General features: G+C 44.1%; 2 protein-coding genes across 3 annotated transcripts; one reads left to right on the top strand and one right to left on the bottom strand.

Moving 5' to 3' along the window:
• Window positions 1-11,625: 11,625 nt before the first annotated feature.
• On the top strand, window positions 11,626-12,201 carry LOC543162 (mitochondrial import receptor subunit TOM7-1). The gene has a single exon (XM_044501181.1). The coding sequence runs from the start codon at window positions 11,709-11,711 to the stop codon at window positions 11,955-11,957; it is 249 nt and encodes an 82-aa protein (XP_044357116.1). The 5' UTR covers window positions 11,626-11,708; the 3' UTR covers window positions 11,958-12,201.
• Window positions 12,202-12,796: 595 nt separating this feature from the next.
• LOC123078616 (beta-adaptin-like protein A) lies at window positions 12,797-23,797 on the bottom strand. Of its 2 annotated transcripts, XM_044501179.1 has the most exons (11): window positions 23,624-23,797; window positions 23,023-23,539; window positions 17,754-17,878; window positions 17,478-17,676; window positions 16,905-17,133; window positions 16,626-16,792; window positions 16,312-16,521; window positions 15,607-15,717; window positions 15,337-15,513; window positions 13,949-14,392; window positions 12,797-13,535 (listed from the first exon to the last, which is right to left on the bottom strand). In XM_044501179.1, exons 1-11 carry the CDS (start codon window positions 23,677-23,679, stop codon window positions 13,245-13,247), a joined length of 2,526 nt encoding a protein of 841 aa, XP_044357114.1. In that variant the 5' UTR covers window positions 23,680-23,797; the 3' UTR covers window positions 12,797-13,244. The 2 variants fall into 2 exon arrangements, with proteins under 2 accessions (XP_044357114.1, XP_044357115.1); XM_044501180.1 differs by lacking the exon at window positions 12,797-13,535 and having other exon boundaries at window positions 14,305-15,229.
• Between the last annotated feature and the right edge of the window lie 1,121 nt (window positions 23,798-24,918).

The raw sequence follows: 24,918 nt of genomic DNA, 5'->3' as shown, positions 1-24,918 counted from the left end.
AACCGTTCGTTGATTTTTTTTTAAAAAAACTAGATCGGTTTATTTCTTCGGTTTTGTTATTTAGTGAACGTTCACCGACCCGTTCGTTTTAACGAACGCGTTCGTCGGATTTTCTCTGTTAACGAACGTCCGTTCTTTAACCGTTCGTCAGTTTTTCTTTTTCGTCGGATTTTCCGCGATTATCTCAGATCTCGATTTCTGATCGGATCTTCATTTTTGTTTAACTTTTCGCTCGTTTATCGGAATCAGGCGATTCAAGCGCCTAGAGTTTCGTCTCGAAATTCTCTTTCCGTTTAACCTACTCAAACAAGTTTTTGCTACTGTAAAATTTGACATAGATCCAGATTAGTAAACGAAGCTTGTTTCTTTCGCCGTTTGACTTTCGTTGCTTCGTTCGAGTTGATTCTTTTGCAAACCGGAGTTCTTAAGTTGAACTTTCTGGTTGGATCTTTCATTCAAGTTTTACTTGTGCATTAGATAAGTACTTATTGTTTGCTTGTTTGTTTGCGATAGAGTACCCGGAGTGTGCCGCTTGTTACTTCGAATCGCTAGGTTTCGCGGATCATCAGCAAGGCAAGTAACACTTTGATCATACATTTCCATACCCAGTTTTTATTGCATTAGATCAATCCTCAAACATTGCATGGTTAGGATCTAATTGAATTGTGGGTATTGGGAAGTAGTTGAGGTAGTACCTATTACCTGTTTTAATTATCAAACCCTTGGGAGTTACTTCTACGTTTGCCATTATATTGCCATGCTATGCTCGTAGACGTGGATTGGGTTTGAGAGACATTCACGACAGATGTGAGATTGTTAATAATGGTTTACTTAAGGTGGCAACTAAAACTCACATCTGGGTGGATTGAGGCACCTGGGGAACCCAGTGTTGTCTGTTTGTATAAGGACCGCCACCCAGGCTCAAAGGGATCATAAGATTATTCATGCTAGAAACTTCCGTGTGCAGCCACAAGCTATTATGGGCTCTAGCATAGTTGAGTAGGTTACATGATCTCTTGAAGAGGTGGGCTAGCAGATGTAGGGGAAAGTAGGTGTAACTGTCCATCCGGAGTAAAGAGTGATTGTTTCTGAAAGACTGTGTCTCGGCCATCCGTTTCTCAAACATCATGTAGTGCGAGAATCAAGCGGAGGCGATCGAGTCTTGTGGGAAAAAGTGCACAAACCTCTTCAGAGTGTACAAACTAATCATGGTTAGCCGTGTCCCCGGTTATGGACAATTTGAGTATCTAGTACTTGGATTATCATTTGAATCTCATCACCATGATACTTTTAATTAATTTTGTTGGGTTAATGATGACTTTTAATTGGGATTGAGATGTTGTCAACCATCTCAATGTTTAACAACCACCATGATAGTTAAATAAAATTTATTCCTTTGCAGTAGGGAAAAATTGGCTTTCCGCAAAAACTTTAACCATAGAGCTTTCCACCAGCCAAATATGCATGTAGTATAGCAATATTATGTTCATTATTCTCTATGTGTTATTTTGCCAGCATATTCCATGTGCTGACCCGTTTTCGGGCTGCAACGTTTCATGTTGCAGACTTTTCAGACGACGAGTAAGGTGCCTTAGGTCGTGGTCTTATACTCAGTGATGCCGTTGGAGTTGATGGACTCACTTATCTTCCAAGTCTTCCGCTGTTATCGTTTTTAGATGGCCTTAAGCCATATTTATCATACTTATTCTCTTTGGAGATATTCGATGTAATAAGTGTGTGATTGCTACTCTGTTATAAATCCTCCGTTTGAACTGTGCGTGTCAGCATTACTGATCCAGGGATGACACTGGTGCACAGCAGCACAGACCATTTGAGGTCTGGTCGCTACAAAGATGGTATCAGAGCACACGCTGACTGTAGGACACGACCACTAAGCTTAAGCCCTAGAACACTTCTTTCTTCTCATGTCTGACCCCTCTCCACTTTCTACTCTTTTAGGAATGGTGGATGCAAGGAGCAAGTTCATGCAACCAGATGAAGACACGCCTTTTGGACGACACTTGAAGGAAGTCACTAAGTACTTAAAGTTCTTATTTATATTTCCTTATATCATGATAAATGTTTATTATTCATGCTAGAATTGTATTAACCGGAAACTTAGTACATGTGTGAATACATAGACAAAACAGAGTGTCCCTAGTATGCCTCTACTTGACTAGCTCGTTAATCAAAGATGGTTATGTTTCCTGACCATAGACATGTTTGTCATTTGATGAACGGGATCACATCATTAGAGAATGATGTGATGGACAAGACCCATCCGTTAGCTTAGCATAAAGATCGTTTAGTTTTATTGCTATTGCTTTCATCATGACTTATACATGTTCCTCTGACTATGAGATTATGCAACTCCCGAATACCGGAGGAACACCTTGTGTGCTATCAAACTTCACAACGTAACTGGGTGATTATAAAGATGCTCTACAGATGCCTTCGAAGGTGTTTGTTGGGTTGGCCTAGATCGAGATTAGGATTTGTCACTCCGTGTATCGGAGAGGTATCTCTGGGCCCTCCCAGTGATGCACATCACTATAAGCCTTGAAAGCAATGTGAGTAATGAGTTAGTCATGGGATGATGCATTATGGAACGAGTAAAGAGACTTGCCGGTAAGGAGATTGAACTAGGTATGATGATACCGACGATCGAATCTCGGGCAAGTAACATACCGATGACAAAGGGAACAACGTATGTTGTTATGCGGTTTGACCGATAAAGATCTTCGTAGAATATGTAGGAGCCAATATGAGCATCCAGGTTCCGCTATTGGTTATTGACCATAGATGTGTCTCGGTCATGTCTATATAGTTCTCGAACCCGTAGGGCCCGCACGCTTAACGTTCGATGACGATTTGTATTATGAGTTATGTGATTTGATGACCGAAGTTTGTTCGGAGTCCCGGATGAGATCACGGACATGACCAAGAGTCTCTAAATGGTCGATAGGTGAAAATTCATATATAGGACGATGGTATTTGGACACCGGAAGTGTTCCGGGTGATACCGAGTCACCGGAAGGGGTTCCGGGCAACCCCCGGCAAAGATATGGGCTTAATGGGCCAAGTAAGGGAACACACCAGCCCACAAGGGGCTGGTGCGCCCCCTATAGGGCCAGCCACGTGGGGAGAAAGGGAAAGGAGAGGAGGAAAAGGAAAGTATGAAGTAGGACTCCTACTTCCTTCCCCTCCCCCCTCCTTCCTTTCCCCCTTGTCCAAGTATGGTAAGGGGGCGCGAATTGGACTAGGGGCCCAAGTAGGATTCCTCCTACTTGGGCGCGCCCTAGGCTGCCTCCCTCCCTCGCCCTCCTTTATATACGTGGGTAGGGCACCCCTAGAACACACATCAATTGTTCCTAGCCGTGTGCGGTGCCCCCCTCCACAGTTAACACCTCGGTCATAACGTCGTAGTGCTTAGGCGAAGCCCTGCGCCTGTAACTTCATCATCACCGTCACCATGCCGTCGTGCTGACGGAACTCTCCCTCGCCCTCAACTGGATCAAGAGCTCGAGGGACGTCATCGTGTTGAACATGTGCTGAACACGGAGGTGCCGTACGTTCGGTACTTGGATCAGTTGGATCGTGAAGACGTTCGACTACATCAACCGCGTTAGTAAATGCTTCCGCTTTCGGTCTACGAGGGTACGTGGACACACTCTCCTCGCTCGTTGCTATGCTTCTCCTAGATAGATCTTGCGTGATCGTAGGAATTTTTTTGAAATACTACGTTCCCCAACAAGGATACGGATGACACTTGGATCAAGCGCAAGTTCCTCAAGGCCATCATTCCATTCAACAAGGCCATGTCTTCCATGATTTGTCAAAGGCCGGACTTTCACACCATAACCTCAAGTGAAGTGTTGGATGAGTTTATTGCCATGAACATCATGAACAAGACCGCCGACAATGCTCTTGCTCGTGCCCGATCAAAGAAAAGCACTCCCACCCTTGCCTTGAAGGTCAAGGCCATTCCAGGAGAAGAAGAGGAGTGTAGCCTCGAGGACACCAAATATGCTTACCATGAGCACATGGCTCTTGAGTCAAGGCAATTTTGGAGCAACAAGAGGAACTCAAGGCCCAACTTCACCAAGAACAACTCAAGTGGGTCAAAGAACAAGCAACGAGTAAGAACTTGCTACAATTGTGGCAATGTGAGTCACTTTGTGGTGGATTGCCCTTACGAGGAGGGGGAAGATAATGGTGGCAAACTCATTCGCAAAGACAAAGCCAAGTCTTTCCCTAGCAAGAACAACTTCACCAAGAAACCTCCTCCAAAGGGTTTGGTGGCACATGAAGAGTACCCCTCCGATGATGATGAGGAAGATACAAGTGGAGAAGGAATGGCAACGGCAACCATTGTCATTGCTACATCTTCTCCCTCTAAGGTGTCTCTCTTCGGCGCCCCCAACGAAAACACCATTGCCAAGTTTCTCATGGCCAAAGGTATCAACAAGGTAACTCCTAACATCAAAACCACCACCATTACTACTCCTTTATTGTTAGATTGTGTTGATGATAGTGAGGTAGAGAAAGTAGATGAAAATGAGTTCACTAAGTTTGTGAGCAAACTCAAGGGTGAGTCCAAGAAGCACTTTGTTGCTCTCTTGGAACAACTTGGTGAGGCCAATGATATCATTGAGTTGCAGGAGGATACTATCTCCAAGTTGGAGGGGCATAGTCGTGACTATGCCGATGAGATTGCGGATCTTTCCATTGCTCTAGAAGAAGAGAGAGATCTTCGTTTGACTCTTGAGGAGTCACACAATGTTGATCATTCTAAATTACAAAAAGATCTTGATCATGCTATTGTTCTTACTCATGTGCTTAAATCCGAGAAAGTTACACTTGGGGTTGGCCATGATAGACTCAAGGAAGAATTTGATACACTTGACAATGCTCACAAGGTCTTGAAGAGTGCTCATGCTTCTCTCAAAGAGTCTCATGATCAACTCAAAGTGAAACTAACCAAGGAGATTTCCACTTGCCCTCCTTTTGTTCTAATTGATAATGCCCATGCTGCTAACCCTTGTTGCGAGCATGTGCATCTTGTGGAGGAAAATGCTAAGTTGAAAGAGCAACTTGAGAAGGGCCTTGTGACTTGCATACAAGGCGGGAAGAACCTCAATGCCTGTTCGGGTAATCAAAGGGAAGTGAAGAAGAAGAAGAAGAAGAAGAAGAAGACTAACCAACCTCTCCCGCTCAAGGACACCTTTGTCAAGGCGAGTGAGGGTGCTCATGAGAAGAAGAAGACCAAGGAAGTGGGTGGTAATGACAAGAGGGGCAAATCCGCCCCAAACAACAAAGTCGGCGACTTTAACCCCTCTTATGTTTTGTGCCGTGCTAGTGATGGGCATGTTTATGCCAAATTTGTTGGTTCTTCTTATGAGTACATTGAATGGTCTATTTGGGTTCCTAAGACCCTTGTTGCTAACATCAAAGTACCCATTCAAAAATGGGTACCTAAATCCAAGCATTGATCTTTTGTAGGAGTTTGCTTCCGGTGGGGTGTCATGGTTGCTCGATAGTGGAGCAACAAATCATATGACCGGGAGTAAGGACTTGGTGGTGGATGTGCATCCAATTCCATCTATGCCCACCCATGTCCAATTTGGTGATGCCTCAACTTCTAAGGTATTGCGACTTGGCAAGGTGGTCATCTCTCAAGATTTATCTATTGAGAAGGTCATGCTTGTTGAGTCCCTTGCATACAAATTACTTTCCGTTCGTTAACTTGCACTTATGGGCTGTGCAACATTCTTTGATATTGATACCGTGGCCCTTTTGTGGAGCAAGACTCTTAAAGTAGCCTTTGTTGGGCATGTCGAGAACGGTCTCTATGTGGTGAATTTTTCGGAGCGACCCACTAAGACCGCGACTTGCCTAATGGCTAAAGTGATGTGGGTTGGCTTTGGCATCGCCGACTAGCCCATGCCAATATGAGATATTTGCAAAGTCTCCTCAAAGGGGACCACGTCCGTGGACTAACAAATGTGAGTTTTGCCAAAGACTGTGCTTGCAGTGCTTGTATCGAAGGAAAGCTTCATGAAACGGCTCACCGACCCTCGACTTCATCTACTCGAAGAGGACCTTGGAGCTCCTTCACATGGATCTCTTTGGACCTCCATCCTTTGATAGTCTTGGTGGAAGAAAGTATTGCTTGGTGATAGTGGATGACTACTCAAGATATACATGGGTATATTTCTTCAGGAGGAAGAGTGAGACTCAACAAACCGTCATCAACTTTGCAAATGAAGCTCAACGTCAACATGAAGCAAAGATCTTGATGATTAGAAGTGACAACATCACTGAGTTCAAGAACTACACCTTTTATGAGTTTCTTAGTCACGAGGGGATCAAGCACCAATATGTCGCACCCTATACCCCTCAACAAAATGGTGTGGCGGAGAGGAAGAACCGGACGTTGATGGACGTGGCAAGGACCATGATGGCGGAATTCAAATCTCCGTACAACTTTTGGGCCGAAGCCATCAACATCTCATGTCATGCATCCAATAGGCTCTACCTCCGCAAAGGCTTGAACAAGACTCCATATGAGATACTTACCGGCAACAAGCCCAACCTCAAGTACTTCCGGGTGTTCGTTGTAAGTGTTTCATTCTCAAGAAAGGTGTTCGTTTGTCTAAATTCGAACCTAGAGCTCAAGAGGGCATATTTGTTGGTTATGCTACAAACTCTCATGCTTACCGTGTCCTGAACAAGTCCACCGGACTCATTGAGGAGACGTGTAACGTGGAGTTTGATGAAAATAACGGCTCCCAAGTGGATCAAAGTGGTCCTTATCCTTTTATGTCTAGTACTCTATGTTAGTAGTCGTTTGTGAGATATCTCTTGCTTATGTTCTTTTTCATATGCTCACATAGTATCACTTGCTTACTTTATTCTTACTTTCCATGCAAGTATGGTTTGGTCTATAAAATATAGGGGGAGTGTGGATCCTACATGTGTGCACTTTGCATTCCAAAAGCATATCGAAAATAGTGCGCACATCTAGGGGGAGCCTGTCTATATTTTGTAGATTGTGGGGTTGCACACCTCTTTTTGCCTTATCCTTTGTGCAAATCCCACGTTGTCATCAATCCACCAAAAAGGGGGAGATTGTTAGGGCATATTTCTCCTTAAGTGGTTTTCGTGATTGATGACAACATGTTTGCGGACTAATCATGTGCATTGAGCTCTTTTAGACTATCAAGCAGATGGCACAAGACGATTCGTGCCCCTCAGAGTTTCAAGAGGAGACGGTTTTCTTTCTCACGGTTCTTTTCTGGTGGACTTGAGTCGTAGGGAAAACCATACCATCAAGAGGGGGTCCGCGTCGGAAAGGTTTGGGTGGAATCAACACGTACACACTCATATAGCACCCATCAACCACTCCGTTTCTTTGGAGTTGTCCTCCCTTTGCATCGAAGGAGGGGAGAAGAGCCACAAGCAGTAGTACCACTGGCTGCAGCGGTAGTACCGCTGTGACCACCGCTCACACTACCGCTTGTGGCTGGGCCCTCGATTTTTCATGTCGGGATCTATGGTGGTTCCTCCGGGTTACTACCGTGCTTCTCGTTTGTCCCCAGAAAATGGGCGGATGTAGCAGCGGTAGTTTCGGCAGTAGTACCGCCTATAGGCGGTAGTACCGCCCCTACTATCGCGGCTACCACCGCTCGGCCCTCTGCTTTTCCCATGTTCTTCTCTCTCCCGTGCATCCTGTAAATGTGCGGCGGTACCGCTCGTGAGAGCGGTAGTACCGGTCCTGGAGCAGTAGTACCGCTCGTCTGTGGGCTGTGAGATGCATAACGGTTGGATTTGTTCCCCCCACTATAAAAGGGGGTCTTCTTCGCCAAGAAGACTCACCTCTTCCTCCCCCAAACTCCATTGTTGCTCCAAAGCTCATTTTCGCCCGATCTCTCTCCCTAGCCAGTCAAACTTGTTGATTTTCTAGGGATTGGTCAAGAAGGCCCGGATCTACACTCCCACCAAGAGAAATTAGATTCCCCCCACTAATCTCTTGCGGATCTTGTTACTCTTGGGTGTTTGAGCACCCTAGACGGTTGAGGTCACCTCGGAGCCACATTCCATTGTGGTGAAGCTCCGTGGTATCGTTGGGAGCCTCCAATCAAGTTGTGGATATAGCCCCAACCTTGCTTGTAAAGGTTCGGTTGCCGCCTTGAAGGGCACCACTAGTGGAATCACGGCATCTCGCATTGTGTGAGGGCGTGAGGAGAATACGGTGGCCCTAGTGGCTTCTTGGGGAGCATTGTGCCTCCACACCGCTCCAATGGAGACGTACTTCCCCCAAAGGGAAGGAACTTCGGTAACACATCCTCGTCTCCACCGGCTCCACTTGTGGTTATCTCTTCCCCTTACTTTGTGCAAGCTTATTGTGTTGTATCCTTTACTTGCACTTGTTGTTGTTGTTTGCATCATATAGGTTGCTCACCTAGTTGCACATCTAGACAACCTATTTGTTGCTAAACCTAATTTGTTAAGAAAAGCTAAAAATTGGTAGCTGTCTATTCACCCCCCCCCCCCTCTAGTCAACCATATCGATCCTTTCAAGACACCCGCCAGCCACCTTTATGCAAAACTAGTTGCATATCTGTCGGTGGAACCGATCTCATGTGCGTGGACATGTAAGGTTGGTCTGGGCCACTTCATCCCACAATACCGCCGAATCAAAATAAGACGTTTGTGGTAAGCAGTATGACTATCACCGCCCACAACTCTTTGTGTTCCACTCGTGCATATCATCTATGCATAGACGTGGCTCGGATGCCACTTTTGGGAAAAGTTGCATGGAAAACAAAAAAATTCTACGCACGCGCAAGATCTATCCATGGAGATGCATAGCAACGAGAGGGGCAGAGTGTGTCTACGTACCTTCGTAGACCATAAGCGGAAGCGTTTCGCAACGCGGTTGATGTAGTCGAACTTTCTTCGCGCTCCAACTGATCTAGTACTGAACGCGCAACACCTCCGTGTTCTACACATGTTCAGCTCGGTGACGTCCTCCGCCTTCTTGATACAGCAAGACGGCGAGGTAGTAGATGAGTTTCAGCAGCACAACGGCTTGGTCACGGTGATGGTGATGTGATCTCCGTAGGGCTTTGCCTAAGCACTACGAAAATATGACCGAGGGAGTAAACGGTGGACGGGGGCACCGCACACGGCTGAGACAGTGTTTTGTGCTTGTGTGGCACCCCCTCTCCATGTATATATAGGTGGGAGGGGAGAGGGGGACTGCCAGGGCAGCCAGGGCGCGCCCCAAGGGGCTGGCCGCCGGCCCTAGGGCTCCTGCCCTCGTGCCCCCCCCCCCTCCTTGTATGGACAAGGGGGGAGGAAAGAGGGGGGAGGGAAGGAAGTGGGAGCCCAACTCCACACTTTCCTTTCTTCCTCCCCTTTACTTGCCCTCCCCTTAGGCCGGCCCTATAGAGGGCGCACCAGCCCCTTGTGGGCTGGTGTGTTCCCTCACTTGGCCCATAAGGCCCATATCTTTGCCGGGATGCCCGAAACTCCTTCCGTGACCCGATAAGTACCTGGTACCCTCTGAAACACTTCCGGTGTCCGAATACCATCGTCCTATATATCAATCTTTACCTCTCGACCATTTCGAGACTCCTCGTCATGTCCGTGATCTCATCTAGGACTCCTAATAACATTCGGTCACCAAATGATATAACTCATATAACATTATATCGTCAACGAACGTTAAGCGTGCGGACCCTACGGGTTCGAGAACTATGTAGACATGACTGAGACACCTCTTTGGTCAATAACCAATAGCAGAACCTGGATGCCCATATTGGTTCCCACATACTCTATGAAGATCTTTATCGGTTGAACCGTTATGACACGTAATTCCCTTTTGTCCATCGGTATGTTACTTGCCCGAGATTCGATCGTCGGTATCTTCATACCTACTTCAATATCGTTACCGGCAAGTCTCTTTACTCGTTCCATAATACATCACCTCGTGACCAACTCCTTAGTCATTTGCTTGCAAGCTTATGATGTGTATTACCGAGAGGGCCCAGAGATACCTCTCCGATACTCAGAGTGACAAATCCTAATCTCGATCTACGCCAACTCAACAAACACCTTTGGAGATACCTGTAGAGCATCTTTATGAACACCCAGTTACGTTGTGACGTTTGATAGCACATAAGGTATTCCTACGGTATTCGGAAGTTGCATAATCTCATTGTCAAAGGAATATGTATTTGACATGAAGAAAGCAATAGCAATAAAACTGAACGGTCATTATGCTAAGCTAACGGATGGGTCTTGTCCATCACGTCATTCTCCTAATGATGGGATCCCGTTATCAAAAGACATCACATGTCCATGGTTAGGAAACCTTAACCATCTTTGATCAACGAGCTAGTCTAGTAGAGGCTTACTAGGGATTTGTTTATGTATTCACACATGTATTTAGGTTTCCGATCAATACAATTCTAGCATGAATAATAAACCTTTATCATGAATAAGGAAATATAAAATAACAACTTTATTATTGCCTCTAGGGCATATTTCCTTCAGTCTCCCACTTGCACTAGAGTCAATAATCTAGATTACATTGTAATGAATCTAACACACATGGAGTCTTGGTGTTGATCATGTTTTGCTTGCGGAAGAGGCTTAGTCAACGGGTCTGCTACATTCAGATCCGTATGTATTTTGCAAACTTCTATGTCTCCATCCTTGACCTTTTCACGAATGGAGTTGAAGCGTCTCTTGATGTGTTTGGTTCTCTTGTGAAACCTGGATTCCTTCGCCAAGGCAATTGCTCCAGTGTTGTCACAAAAGATTTTCATTGGACCCGATGCACTAGGTATTACACCTAGATCGGATATGAACTCCTTCATCCATACTCCTTCAGGTGTTGCTTTCGAAGCAGCTATGTACTCTGCTTCACACACATAGATCCCGCCACTTCTCAAGGAACTGCTTCTAGAACTTTTTTAACATGTGAAGAAATTTTGAAAAACATGAACTTTTTTTGGAATTCAAGAAATTTTGAAACCACGAACATTTTTGGAAAGCTCCAAACATATTTTGAATTTGTGAACAAATTTCAGAAAAAGAGAACTTGTTTTTTTAACCTTGAACCTTTTTTAAACGTAATTTTTTTTCTAAATTTGTGAACAAAGTTGAAAAAAGGAACATTTTTAAATTTTGGAATTCAAACTTTTATAAAATAAAAAATTGAAAAAGAATAGAAAAATAAACAGAAAAAATATAAAACTTGAAAAGGAAGAAAGAAGAAAAGAAACAGAAACAGAAAAAAAGGGAAAATGTGAAAAGCCAAAAAAGCAGTAAAAACCGCCTTGGGAACCAAATCGGGATCCTGTGGCATGGTAAATCGACCAGCAGTGGGCCGGCCCATGTCGTTCGCTCGCACCTGTTCCCTGTTCGTTTCAACGAAAGTTTGTCGCAGTTAGCGTAAAATAGAATATTCGATGTCCACAATGCCCAGCGCCTGGTTAGTTGGAAAGTTTGGCCCAATTCAAAGATAAACCTAGCCCAATAGCATTTGAGGAGAGGTCTAGCCAAACACGAGAAGGACTGGCCCAGGAAGCAGCCAATATTAACCGGAAACAACGCACCAGATCAAACGACAGATCAACACATCCCCAAAGGCTAGGGTTTTCGTCCAGCGAATCGAAGAATCAAGAGGAGTCGCCATGGCGTCGCGGCCGTCGCTGAAGTCGAAGCCGAAGGGCAAGGGTGGGAAGAGGGGCTCGTCCGCGGCCGAGGACGAGCAGTCCACCGCGGCGGTGGCGGTGCAGCTCGCCAAGGAGTGGAGCACGTGGACGATGAAGACGGCGAAGGTGGTGGCGCACTGGGGCTTTATCCCGCTCATCATCGTCGTCGGCATGACTAAGGGAGACGAGCCCAAACCTAGCTTGCTCCAGCTTCTGTCCCCCGTCTGATCCAATCCCCGGCGAGCCCTAGACTGGATCGATCCATCTCCTTTTAGTTACTATACTAGTAGATGTTTTTGCTGTTTATTGAATCCTGGTGGTTGAGTTCTTGATCCCTGGGTGGTGATCTTTTATCTGATCTGTGTCTAATAATGTTATGTGGTCGGATCGATCCTGGATTGGATCGGATCTTGTTAGATACCTGAGATGCTACGGATCTGCTATTAATATATTGTACTATGTTGAACTTTCAGTGTTAGGTGTCTTGAGTTGTATTTCTCTGCCTGATGCGTGTGTATGTTTTAATTGAACTAATTGCTTTGATTGATTAAAAGTAAGCAGTACTGCTCATTATTGCTGTGTTGGGAATTTGGGTATTCTTGGTGCCTGAATGGTCATTCATTCAGTCTACAATGCTAGCAGGAGCTTTGCTGCTTCAGCAGCCTAGATGGATTTATGGAACACCAGAATGCATGCCAGTTGATTGAGGCCATGGCATTAGTTCGTTGTGTTGTTGGGACACACAGTTTATACCTGATATAAGGTTGTTCTGAAGAAACTGCAATGTTCTGAAGAAGCTGTCATCCCAATATTAAGGCACTTGCAAATAGTAAGACGTGATTAACGATTGCCACATTGAAATTTTGTGACGAGGACTACATAGACAACGTTTTAACGTTGTATGGTGTCTAATTTCATACAGATTATGGTACTATTTGTTTACATCACTGTCTGTAAAGATTAATTGTTTGAACTATTGTTATGATCTTAAGAAGTTGACGTTTAACTTTAACTTGCTGTGATCATCACACTTCTGTTTGTGTACATGTACTTCGATTGCCAACTTATACAAGTCGAATATACTCTTGCTTTATTGCACCCTGCAAACAAATTACAGGTATCCATCTATTCTGACCACATCAACGGAGGTGATATCATGTCCAGTCCAGTAACAAGGTTACACACCATCTAAACCACCATAACCCTGAAGAAATTAGCCGCTTCACAAGATGACTGAATGAAATGTATAGTAATGTACAGTGCTAGTGACTTCACCCACCAAAAGAAATCCCAAAAAAATACAACTCTGGTGTCTTTTCCCTGCAGAATCTAATGGTCTGATGGTACTTGCATGACACTGGGAGGCGAACGGCGAATTTCACCTGCTCCAAGCTTCTGATAAAAAGATGTACCGGAAGGCTTTGCTTGGAGTTTAAAGTAGTGGATTGCAGAGATATTGTGCAGAGCCAGAAAAGCTGGAGGCAGGTGCATCACCGAGAAGGAAAATGCCCACGATCAAGAATGCCCAAATTGGGACAATACTGATTGAAACAAGGTAGAAAATGCCTCAGCAGTAGTCCCATCCTCGGCCTTGATTTTGAGCTGGGCCTTCGCTGATGCTGTGTTAACAATGCATTCTACAAGGTAGAAAGCAGCAGCCCCAGCTTTCTGACCATAAAAGTAGAACTTGTAGTTTGGAGGCTGACCGCCTGAAGCAATGCATTGAATGTAGTTGCTTTGCATATGACGAATGAGCGATTGGGGATTCATCAAAGAAGCTGCTCCTTGTGGACTTAAAGAGCATTCCTACAACAGAACAAACCATATTAGAGAAGAATATTTGTTAATTACAATTTCAAACTTACCAATGTGATGATGAATTTCAAGGGCGGACCCATACAGGAAAACGACAAACAGAAGCAGATTATCACACAGGATCCTCTTGTGCAATACTACCAAAGTAAAATCATAATAATCTCAAACCAAGTGAAACCATTGAGAGGAACATAGAACATCACTACATCAGAACTGCTAATTTCAAACACAGCTGAGATGAGCTTCATGGACAAATTAGATAGCGGCAGCACATAGGATTTCACGCAATTACGTTGCTAAAATCATAAGAAACTTGACCAGGCAATGAGAAAAAGACACAAGACTATGCTGCGCTGCCCATAATCATGAAATGTAGCAGGGACAAAAACTTAAAAGCAACACACCTGAGAAAAGGATAATGCCAGTTGGCCCCATTTCTTCTGGAAAGTCGCAGGATCTAGCACAGGCTTTGAGTTGAGGGCCAGTGCAGGAGGCGGTGGAGGTGCTGGGGCATCAGGAACACCAAGTCCAAGAAGATCATCGAGACTGAAGTTTGTTTGTGTTGAATATGTCGAACTACTAGGATTTATTAGTGCAGTTTCAGCTGGTGTTTGCGAACTTAGCAAATCAGAAGGAGCATTGTATGTAGAGGTGTAAGAACCATTGCTGCTTCTTATACCGCTGTCCTCTTTATCTGAAGTACTTAGCAGAAGATCATTATCGCTTTCTTGGTATCTTTGGGCAGAAATGACGGTTTCTGGAGCCTCTGCCCCAACAGTTAAGTTCGCAAGATCTTCTGAGTACTCGAAAGTTCCACGATGTTCCTTGTCGGTAAACATGTAAGAGGGCTGCAATCCATCAAAGATGTCAATACTTCTCATGTAAATTTTCCAAAATAAAAATGCGGATGATTATATTTGAGTAGCTGATTTGCTACAAATTATGCTCCAATCTTATCCAGCAGTTGTCAATGACAACAATTGCACATCATGCTGGTATTAAGTTCCCATCTTAGCCATAAAACCAGTGGATTTCTAATCACAGAAACATGTGAACAAGCACATCTCTTGTAACTCAACAAAGACAAGATTGACACGTGACATGGCATGGACTCTTTTGAGATGTATTAACTCAACTTGCCTGAAGCAGGAGTTCAGAAACTGGTTACTAAGGTTCCTAACTAGCTTTACAGTTGAAGACTGCTACCCAGCAAAGCCTTTGCTTATAGGACAGTGCTTAATCTAATCTATGCTGAGATGCATGAATTTGCAATATTGACCGAGTTTCGCGTGGTTCTTTCTATGAACTGAACTACTTGCTTTAAAAGGTTGAAGCATGTGGGACCACACTGGTTTTGCTTGGCACTGCAAGTGATTATAGCCGATGACCAACCAAAACCCATGAGCTAACTGTTAGTTTATTACTAATTACCAAATTACTGCTTTCAAATGCCTCCACTGAGAGCTAATGAATATTGGTAGAAGGAAATGAATTTCTGTTGCCCCGGCTGCATTATTTGCCACTCAAGCTTTGCAATGCCAAAACATAATCTTCAGCACCTTCATCAGTCATCATTGACAACAAAGGCAGTCCGCAAACAATGTTGTCAGATGTTCTGAACATACATAACCCCCAAGATGCACTAGATGTTGCAACATACAACATGCACAAAATTTGGCACGTGCCTGGAATGGTAACAACAAAATTTTGATAGAGGTATCGGTGAATGGAGTTATCAGTGTTTGAAATTTTAATGACAATTACACGTCAGATGTCAAATTAAGTTATGTACCTTCTGATATACAACTGATAGGCTGTTAAATTCATCAAATATCCGATCTTTGATTTCACTGCTCTGTGTGTCTGCAAATACAGAGACAGCTTGCTTGGGAGGGTTTACTACACGTTCAGCTACAGCCGGATCATATTGTAAAAGCCTGTAGTAGAAAAGTGCTCGGTCATGAACATCCTGCAACGAGGTGGCAGTTAAGCTAGAGAAACAACATTTTTACCATTTGTTATGATATGAATAATCCAACAACTATCATAAAAAAAACCAAACCTGGTGTGTATCAGCTAGACCAGCAGCTAATGTAGCCCCTAATGCCTTCTGTGTCTCGGGTGGTCTCTTAAAGAAACATTTCATCACCGCAGTCAGAAGATGCAAACGAACCTGAAAATAAGATATCACTGGAAGAATGATGTGAAGTTCAACATTAAGTACCTACTGGCTAGGGCCGTGACAGTGGACCATGGCATATAACAGTCTGAAAACGGAACAGAGTTATATGGTGATTCCAAATAAATTACTTGGTTCAAGATAACTAAAAGACGGCAAGAGAAATGTCTTCGTGTTAACACGCTAAGATGTGAGTTTCACTCATGAACCACACTATTCATTACAGTAAAACTTGATGGGACATTCAACTTTACAGCCTTTATAAACCAAGATTGCAATCATTACCATTTCCAGTTCTAACTGATCTAATGCTTTAGCCTTTATCTTAAACATGTATGGTACCAGCAAACCATTAGATACTAAAGGACACAACATCATGAGCGCATATGATCAAAGCGAATATACTTTTAACATAAATATAGGACAAGGTCAATACAACTCGTATTCTGCCATCGAAGATTACTTTAGCTAGCCATGTAAATTTCATACGGAACTTTAAGAAAGAAAAATGCATACTGAAACCCACTGATGCATCTTAATTTGGCAGGAAATACGAACAACACGAAACAAGAAAAGTGTTATTAGTACCTCGGGAGACTGCTCCTCATCCCAGTTATCAACAAGATTTTCAAGAACATATGGAGCATCATGCATATCTTGAGAATATTCACCCAACATCCATATGAGAGCTGCTTTCCCTTTTGGCTCTTGAATATTTTGGCTACTAATATTTCCAACAACAGCTATACAATCATGGCTCCATTGAGGATATTTCCTCAAAAGATCTTTCACCAAGACCTGCATTTTAATTTTTATTCAGGCACAAAAGGATGCACAGTTGAAGGTAATCCTACAAGATTTTACCCTCGGTAAGGATCAATAGCTAGCATTATAGAACTTACAAGAGTCTCAGCAGTCACATAATCCTTGTCCATTTCAAGAAATTGTAGAAGCCTGTCAACGATAGCATTCACGTCATATTGCTGCAGAGCTATTTTTCCAACTGCTCTGATAGATTCTCTTGCAATTGGTACATCAACATTTCCAGCGTATTCACACAGCTCGGTTACTAGCAGGAAGAAAAATAGGGCATGAGCATTTTAGGGGGGAAAAAGCAACTGGACTAACAAATATATCAAATATTTTGCAAGATATATGACACCATCAGGTATCCGGTATACCAATTTCATAGGTGTTGCTCTCATTTGCTATAGCAGTCAACATCTCAAGTTTCAGCTTCTTCACATACGAAGGATCACTAAACTGGCAGTAGAAACTTTTGTAGTCGGAAGAAAATAACATGGGAGCACGCATCACCAAAAGATGCAGATGACATAGCACTGAATATGATTGTTCTGGACTCCCAGCACCTACCAGAGTAAGCAAAGGTGCCTTTATGCGTTCATAAACCTAAAATGGAGGGTGCAAACATGATTTAGAAGATACTCAATCAAGATCTCATTTCACTTAAGAAGTCTATAATAGTGGCATAAAAAGGAAAATCCAGTATATTGGTGTACGCATATCTAACTATAAGCATGAGAAAATAAATAGCTGAAGTGCTCTCTGAATGAAGAAATTTGAAGACCACATGAACTCCCAGAGAATAGATATATGTATGTTTACTGGTCATGTGAAGTGGTATTCAGTGTATTTGATTGCATATAAATAGGATAAAAACTAAGACTTCCAATAATTGTGCTGCAAGAGTAAGAGTGCATATCCAGGAACATAAGGTATGGAACACTGTACACCTGCTGGTGAACATCGGTCATTGACATCGTCAAGTGCAGAAACACTTTGATTGTTGCCAAAACAACAGCTCCATTTGCATGCTGAAGTCTATCCTCAAGCAGGTTCATTATGTCAAATATTTCATTATTATCAGATGGTATGAACTTTGACGCCAACTCAAGAACATGGCACTGTGCCCACTCGCTGAATTCTTTGATTCTGCAATTCAAAATAAAAGTTTGAGTAAATGCACATAGGAAGTATTGCTAACAAAATCTTCAAAGGTGGAAACTCACTTGTTTAGCAAGTAAAACACCACTGGCTTGCTATATAGTGTCTCAATCTCCCTCCCTGCTGCCTCTGAATTGGCAGCTTCTAGGGTCCATATCTCAAGCAGTGAATGCAAGCAATTGGCAACCACCTGGAGATTTCGGCAATGTAATCAGGTTACCCAAAAAATGGCATTTACAAGAGATAAACAACTAAAAAACTAGTCAGTTGAACCAAGGCCCAAATTGTCCAATGAAACATGTCAGGTTAAGTAAGAATTTCCTTCCTAAGACATGACCTTCCAACCCTTTCTATAAGACTACAACTGCATACCACAGACTAGAATATTACAATGGCTCCTATTTGGATGCAAAATACTTTCAAACCCACAGTTTCCAATTTGTGTGCATTCAACACCACAGTTTATGAATACTAACTTCCAACAGTAGTCCTAAGACCCAAGACGTGTTCCAGTAGTTAGCAGCAGGCTTGAAGCCATATAACTAGTCGATGTAAGAGCATCTCTAGCAGATCCCCAGATAGTTATATTTGGGGGGAAATTTTCTGGTTTGAGGTAATAAGGCCTATCTAGTAGATCCCACCAATAATCCCCCAAAAATATAACTTTGCATCTCTTAAAACGCAGCCGTCCATCCTGTTCTTCCTCTGGAGACACAGCTTCTCAGTAAATTTAGGCGGCCGCCCGACCTTCCTCTCGGCGCCGACCCACCTCGCCCCACCTCTCGCCACCGCCGTCGAGCCCCCGTCGATAGAACCGTTCCATGCCACCAGCCCGCAGCCCTGTCACCTTCTCCGGAGCCTTCTCCTCACTCGCCGGCGCCAGAATCGGCATTTTCGCTGCCGACGGGGCTACCACCTTGTAGCTCCACCCGGTCGACGCCGAGGTCCGTTTTTGCCGGAAATCAAACCGGATGACCTTGGAGATGGCGTAGCAAGCTCAAGCACAAGCCCTAGCCAGCCGACGGCCCAGGAACCAGCAAAGTAGCCCACTGCCGGCGCTGCATCTACATCCCGGCCGCGTTCATCGCCTCCACGCTCGGGAATAACCTCTGCGGCCTGCTAGGCACCGTTGCCGGTGTCCTCCGCCGCCGTTCGTCCCTAGCCAAAGTTCCGTCGTCGGCCACCACTCTCCGACCCCGTCTACCCACAAGGTGTTTGTCCAATTGCCTTTCAACAACAACAACAATAACAAATCCTTTAGTCCCAAACAAGTTGGGGTATAGGCTAGAGCTGAAACCCATAATATCTCAAAACCAACTCATGGTTCTGACACATGGATAGCTAACTTCCACACACCCTTGTCCATGGCTAGTTCTTTGGTGATATCCCAGCCTTTCAGATCTCTCTTTACGGACACCTCCCATTGCAAGTTTGGTCTACCCCAACCTCTCTTGACATTCTCAGCATGCTTTAGTCGTCCGCTAGGCATTGGAGCTTTTAGAGGCCTGCGCTGAATATGCCCAAACCATCTCAGACGATGTTGAACAAGCTTCTCTTCAATCGGTGCTACCCCAACTCGATCCCGTATATCATCATTCCAGACCTGATCCTTCCTTGTGTGGCCGCACATCCATTTCAACATGTGCATCTCTGCTACACCTAACTGTTGAACATGTCGCCTTTTAGTCAGCCAACACTCAGCGCCATACAACATTACGGGTCAAAGTCATCCTATAAAACCTGCCTTTTAGCTTTTGCGGCACCCTCTTGTCACAGAGAATGCCAGAAGCTTGGCGCCACTTCATCCATCCGGCTTTGATTCCATGGCTCACATCTTCATCGACATCACCATCCTCCTGCAACATTGACCTCAAATATTGAAAGGTATCCTTCTAAGGTACCACCTGCCCATCAAGGCTAACTCCTCTTTCTGTTTTTCATTGAAGAAAGGTCTCAAATGGATCATGTAACTCTCCAATGTGTAGATGAAGAGATTGTGGGAGATGATCTTCGATGATTCATCGTCGGAAGAAGATGATGAATTCAAGTTGGCGGTTGTCGTTGGTCGCTATGGAGAAGGATTTTAGGAGACCAGGCGTGGTTCTCAAATTGGTTGAAGGATGTTTCTTCGAGATAGGATCATTGGTCATGATGGTCTAGTGAGGGATTACTTCGCGTCGAATGCAGTATATCCCCCTTACTATTTTCAGCACCAATTCCAGATGCACCGGGATCTCTTCAAGTACATTGCAAAAGTTGTGGAGAAACTGAGAAGGAATGCAGCGAGAACATCAAGTGCAAGTCCATTGTCAAAGATTACAACAGCAGTGTGAGTCCTTGCTTATGGATGCCCGGCTGATTCTATCAATGAACATGTTCTGCATGAAACGATTCTACAAAGCTGTGATCAAGATCTATTGACCAGAGTACTTGAGGGCTCCCACTGATGAAGATACCGAGAGGCTCATGGCAGAAAATGAAGAGAGATGTTGGCCAGGGATCTTGGATTCATTGACTGTATGCATTGGACATGTAAAAATTGTCATGTGGCATGGTAAGGTCACTGCAGAGAGCATTGACATGATCCAACAATCATTCTTGAGGCAGTTGCATCACATGATCTCTGGATTTGGCACACATACTTCGGGATGCCTGGCTGGCTGGCTCTCACAGCAATCTGAATGTCCTATAGCAATCTCTTCATTTTGCAAGGCTTGTTGCCGGTGACGATCCATCTTGCAACTATGTTGTCAATGGCCATGAGTACAACGTGGGATACTACCTATACTACCTTGTCGGTGGTATCTATCCTCCATGGGCCACATTTGTGAAGACAGTCCACCATCCTAAAGGCAACAAGATATCTCACTTTGCAACGTGCCAAGAATTTGCTAGAAAGGATCTTGAGAGAGTTTTTGGTGTGCTTCAAAGACGCTTTGCGATTGTCCGTGGCCCTGCTGAGTATTGGAAGCCTCGGACCCTCCTGTACCAAATCATGAGAGCATCTATTCTCTTGCACAACATGATCATCGAGGATGAGACAGAGGACCTGGAGGACTTTCAGTATCTCTACAATGGTGTCGAGGTGGAGCCGGAACATAACCCAAAACAGGATCGGAGCATTCCTCCAAGCACACCAAAGGATCAAGAACTAAGAAGCTCACAACCAACTTCAAGAAGATCTTATTGAGCATCATTGGCGACTTCATAGCACTCGATTCTTGTGCTTTTATCATGTTTATTTGGATTCTTGGTTAATTTGGACAATATGGTGTGTTTGAATTTGAATAGTTAAGTTTGAGAACATTAAATTTGATATGTATTTGACTTGTGTGTACTTGAATTCTCAAGTTTTGAATTAATATGTGGTGATAAGTATGAAAACGGTTGGATGAATTGGTAAAAGAAATTTTTTGAGGGATCAAGTTTTAGGGGCTCTGTTAAATGAAGAAAGGTTTAATCCCCTACAAAATAGATTTTTCTGGGTTAGGGGATACATTTTGCAATTATAGGATAGGGGGTCTACTAGAGATGCTCAAAGATTTGCACTCGAAGTCATTTCCATTTGACTCAGTATGTTTATATATACATACAAGGGCCATGGTATCAATCCTTCATCGTTGCCAATACGCACATAGACTAGCCAAAGGGACTGGCGCAAATAATGGAATCTAACTGCGGTACTATCGATAAAAATAGAGGCCGGTCGTTGGAAACAGATGTGGTATTGTAGAACAATCGATAAAAATAGAGGCCGGTCAATGGATACAGATGATATGTAAAAGACGATGATGTAGGCATGCATGCTCAAGCATGCCTTACAGACGAGAGACCTGGTGCCAAGCAAGAAATACTCCCTCCGTCCCAAAATATAAGAACATTTTTGATACTACACTAGTATAAAAAACGTTCTTATATTTTGGGACGGAGGGAGTATTTGAACAGGGGGTGAGAGAAAGTGAGCCTTTTCTCGGTTTTTAGAAGAAGTCGGGGGTGGAGTTTAGATGCTCCAAAAAGAAAAGTACAATATCGAGAATACTCCCTCCATTTCAATGAATAAGGCGCGCACACATTCCAAAATTAAACTTTGCCCATAAATTAGACCAACCAAATGTGGGTTATATGTAACAAAAACTATACCGTTGTATTCGTATCCGAAGAAGTTTTCAATGGTATGATTTTTAAGTCATAAAAATATATTATTGGTCTAATTTATGGGCAAAGTTGGATTTTGAAATGCGTGCATGCCTTATTCATTGGAATGGAAGGAGTACTATGGTTATAAGGCATACTTGAGTGGTTGAGTCCTCGCAAGTTTCTGGTGGATCCGTCAATTTTCTTCTATTCGCCAACACTGACATATCACGCTTCGTCACAACCTCTATTGGAGAAGCAGTAAGCAGGGTAACTCACAACAACGGTGGATAAGGAATCTATCTCCTCTTTCTTATCCTCAAATCAAAATCTTCAATCATATTTTCGCAGATATACAGATTGATTTTAGTTAGAAACCGAGAGCATCTGTTCCTCCAAATTGTACTTGTATCTAATAAATATATCTCAATCAAACTCCAGATCACAATATCTAATCCAGAACCAGATCGACGCAGATTCAGTGTCAGATCAGCTGGATATAATATAATATGTTGGAACTAAAAACACTAGGGTGTACTCCCTCCGTTCCAAATTACTCGTCGCAGAAATGGATATATCTAGAACTAAAATACATCTAGATACATCCATACCTGCGACAAGTAATTCGGAACGGAGGGAGTATATGTCAAGCTACCTAATAAGACTATAATCCTATAATTTCGTAACCAATGGGATTGTGAATTTGCAAGAAGCTACCACAGCTGGTTCTGTATGTATACTTTCTGTCACAAAGTCCTTTGGAGAGATTGACAAGTTGGTATAATAACCAATTACGTCTAAATATTTATATTGAAGTTGATAGCATGGTTATATCAGCTGGTTGGAATTTCCTTTGTGATGGACATCTGATGCAAAGTACTTACATTTACTTGATGCATCACATGATAGTACATATTTAAACCGACAAGGCATAATTAGCCACAACCTCAAACAAGCAAGATATAAACCAAATCGTTTTTCAGTGAGAACATAATCATAACTTGCAGCTTAACTCAGTTCCATGTAACAAAATTCAATTCCTGTTGAGATTAACTTCCAGTTCCAGGTTAATGAACACAATGCATGCTGCGATTTTTTAGGCAGCATAGCTATTCTATCATTGCAAGCATGTAGAATAACATGGTCGCCAGAAAACAAAATAACGATTTCATCAAAACAGTTCGTAGCATGAAAGCTCACCTGGGCATCAGGGTCCGAGAGCATAAGTGCCTTGAGCGCAGCAGGCAGGTCAGCGTCGAGGCAGGTGGTAGCAGATATGTGATACAGCTTTGCAGCACCAACAGCAGCGACCATCCGAACGTAGGCACTAGGGTCCTTCAGCCCTGTGGTGAGCGGCGTAACAAGGTACTCGACAAGGTTTGGAACGCGGAGGGAGCAGAGGCTGCGGAGCGCAAGGCCGCGGATGGTTGGGTCCTGGTCGCGGCAGTCGCGCTGGAGGAAGTTGATGGTGAGGAGGGCGAGGTCCGGGTGGGCGCGCGCATGGACACCGACGTAGAGGTAGCACATCTTCTTGAGCACGACGTCGGAGGTGGCGGAGCAGAGCACCATCTCCCCGAACGCCGCCGACACGTCGATACCTGCGGTCATGCAAGAGATCACCCGCTTGAAGACATCCCGGCGCTGATCATCAGCGTCTGGCGCACGGCTCCCCGCCAGCTGCCGCAGCTGCTGCTTCAGATCCGACACCTCGCTCTTGCTGCACGCTCTCAAATTGCCCCAATTGATTAGTTAAGATTAGGGAGGCCAGCAATTTTGGGAGCCAGAGAAGGAAGTGGTGTACCCGGATGGTTGGGACGGGGAGGCGGACTTCGCCGGCGAAGGCGCCGTGGGAGCCATGGCGGAGGGCTTGGATCTGGGCGCGCGTGGGGAAGACGACTGCAACTGGTGGTTTTGTCCGGTGGGCACTTGGATCTGGCCAGGGGGAGTACGAGACACTGATAAGTGGGCCACAATGTAAAATACGTCTTGCCACCGCTGCTTACGGATTAAAGGAAACAGTTGGATTGTTTTCCTCACAGCCTGTTTGGTAAACACTTGGGCAGGGGAATGAGAGTTTGCACAGGACAGCGTGTTTGGTTCGGGGGAATTCGAGATGGGGAATGGGAGTTGAGGGATGAGGAGATTAAAAGTCCACTGTTTGATTAGAGGGAATGGGAGTTTAAGTAGGAAGGGGAATGGGAGTTGAGGAAGCCAATTCCCACCTATTTCTTCCCAGGGGTACCCAGTTAATTCGTGAGCAGAGTTTTATCCCACGCTAATTTCCATCATATACCAAACAAGGGAATGGGAGTAAAAATCTACTTCCCATGACTAATCCCTTCATAAACACCCTTGTGCAAACTCCCATTCCCCTGCCTAAGTGTTTACCAAACAGGCAGACTGTTTATGGAGGGAGTAGTCATGGGAAGTAGATTTTTACTCCCATTCCCTTGTTTGGTATACGATGGGAATTAGCGTGAGATAAAACTCTACTCACGAATTAACAGGGTACCCCCTGGGAAGAAATAGGTGGGAATTGGCTTTCTCAACTCCCATTCCCCTTCCCACTTAAACTCCCATTCCCTCTAATCAAACAGTGGACTTTTAATCTCCTCACCCCTCAACTCCCATTCCCCATCTCGAATTCCCCCGAACCAAACACGTTGTCAAAGGCTTAACAGCCTGTTTGGTAAACACTTACAGCCTGTTTGGTAAACACTTAGGCAGGGGAATGGGAGTTTGCACAAGGGTGTTTATGAAGGGATTAGTCATGGGAAGTAGATTTTTACTCCCATTCCCTTGTTTGGTATATGATGGGAATTAGCGTGGGATAAAACTCTGCTCACGAATTAACAGGGTACCCCTGGGAAGAAATAGGTGGGAATTGGCTTCCTCAACTCCCATTCCCCTTCCTACTTAAACTCCCATTCCCTCTAATCAAACAGTGGACTTTTAATCTCCTCACCCCTCAACTCCCATTCCCCATCTCGAATTCCCCCGAACCAAACACGCTGTTAGGCAGGGGAATGGGAGTTTGCACAAGGGTGTTTATGAAGGGATTAGTCATGGGAAGTAGATTTTTACTCCCATTCCCTT

The sequence above is a fragment of the Triticum aestivum genome, chromosome 3D (genome assembly GCF_018294505.1).
Source record: "Triticum aestivum cultivar Chinese Spring chromosome 3D, IWGSC CS RefSeq v2.1, whole genome shotgun sequence".
Lineage (NCBI taxonomy): Eukaryota > Viridiplantae > Streptophyta > Magnoliopsida > Poales > Poaceae > Triticum > Triticum aestivum.
The sequence above is the reverse complement of the archived record's forward strand: the minus strand, read 5'-3'. Positions and strand labels throughout refer to the sequence as shown.

What these genes read in the sequence shown, in the direction of transcription:
- LOC543162 (XM_044501181.1), top strand. Translation starts at nt 11,709, where the DNA reads ATGGCGTCGCGGCCGTCGCTGAAGTCGAAGCCGAAGGGCAAGGGTGGG.
- LOC123078616 (XM_044501179.1), bottom strand. Translation starts at nt 23,679, where the DNA reads ATGGCTCCCACGGCGCCTTCGCCGGCGAAGTCCGCCTCCCCGTCCCAA. An exon ending in TCTCGGACCCTGATGCCCAG is followed by an intron (nt 17,879 to 23,022) that starts GTGAGCTTTCAT and finishes CGAAATCTCCAG; the next exon opens with GTGGTTGCCAATTGCTTGCA. An exon ending in TATCAGTTGTATATCAGAAG is followed by an intron (nt 14,393 to 15,336) that starts GTACATAACTTA and finishes GATGGATTGCAG; the next exon opens with CCCTCTTACATGTTTACCGA.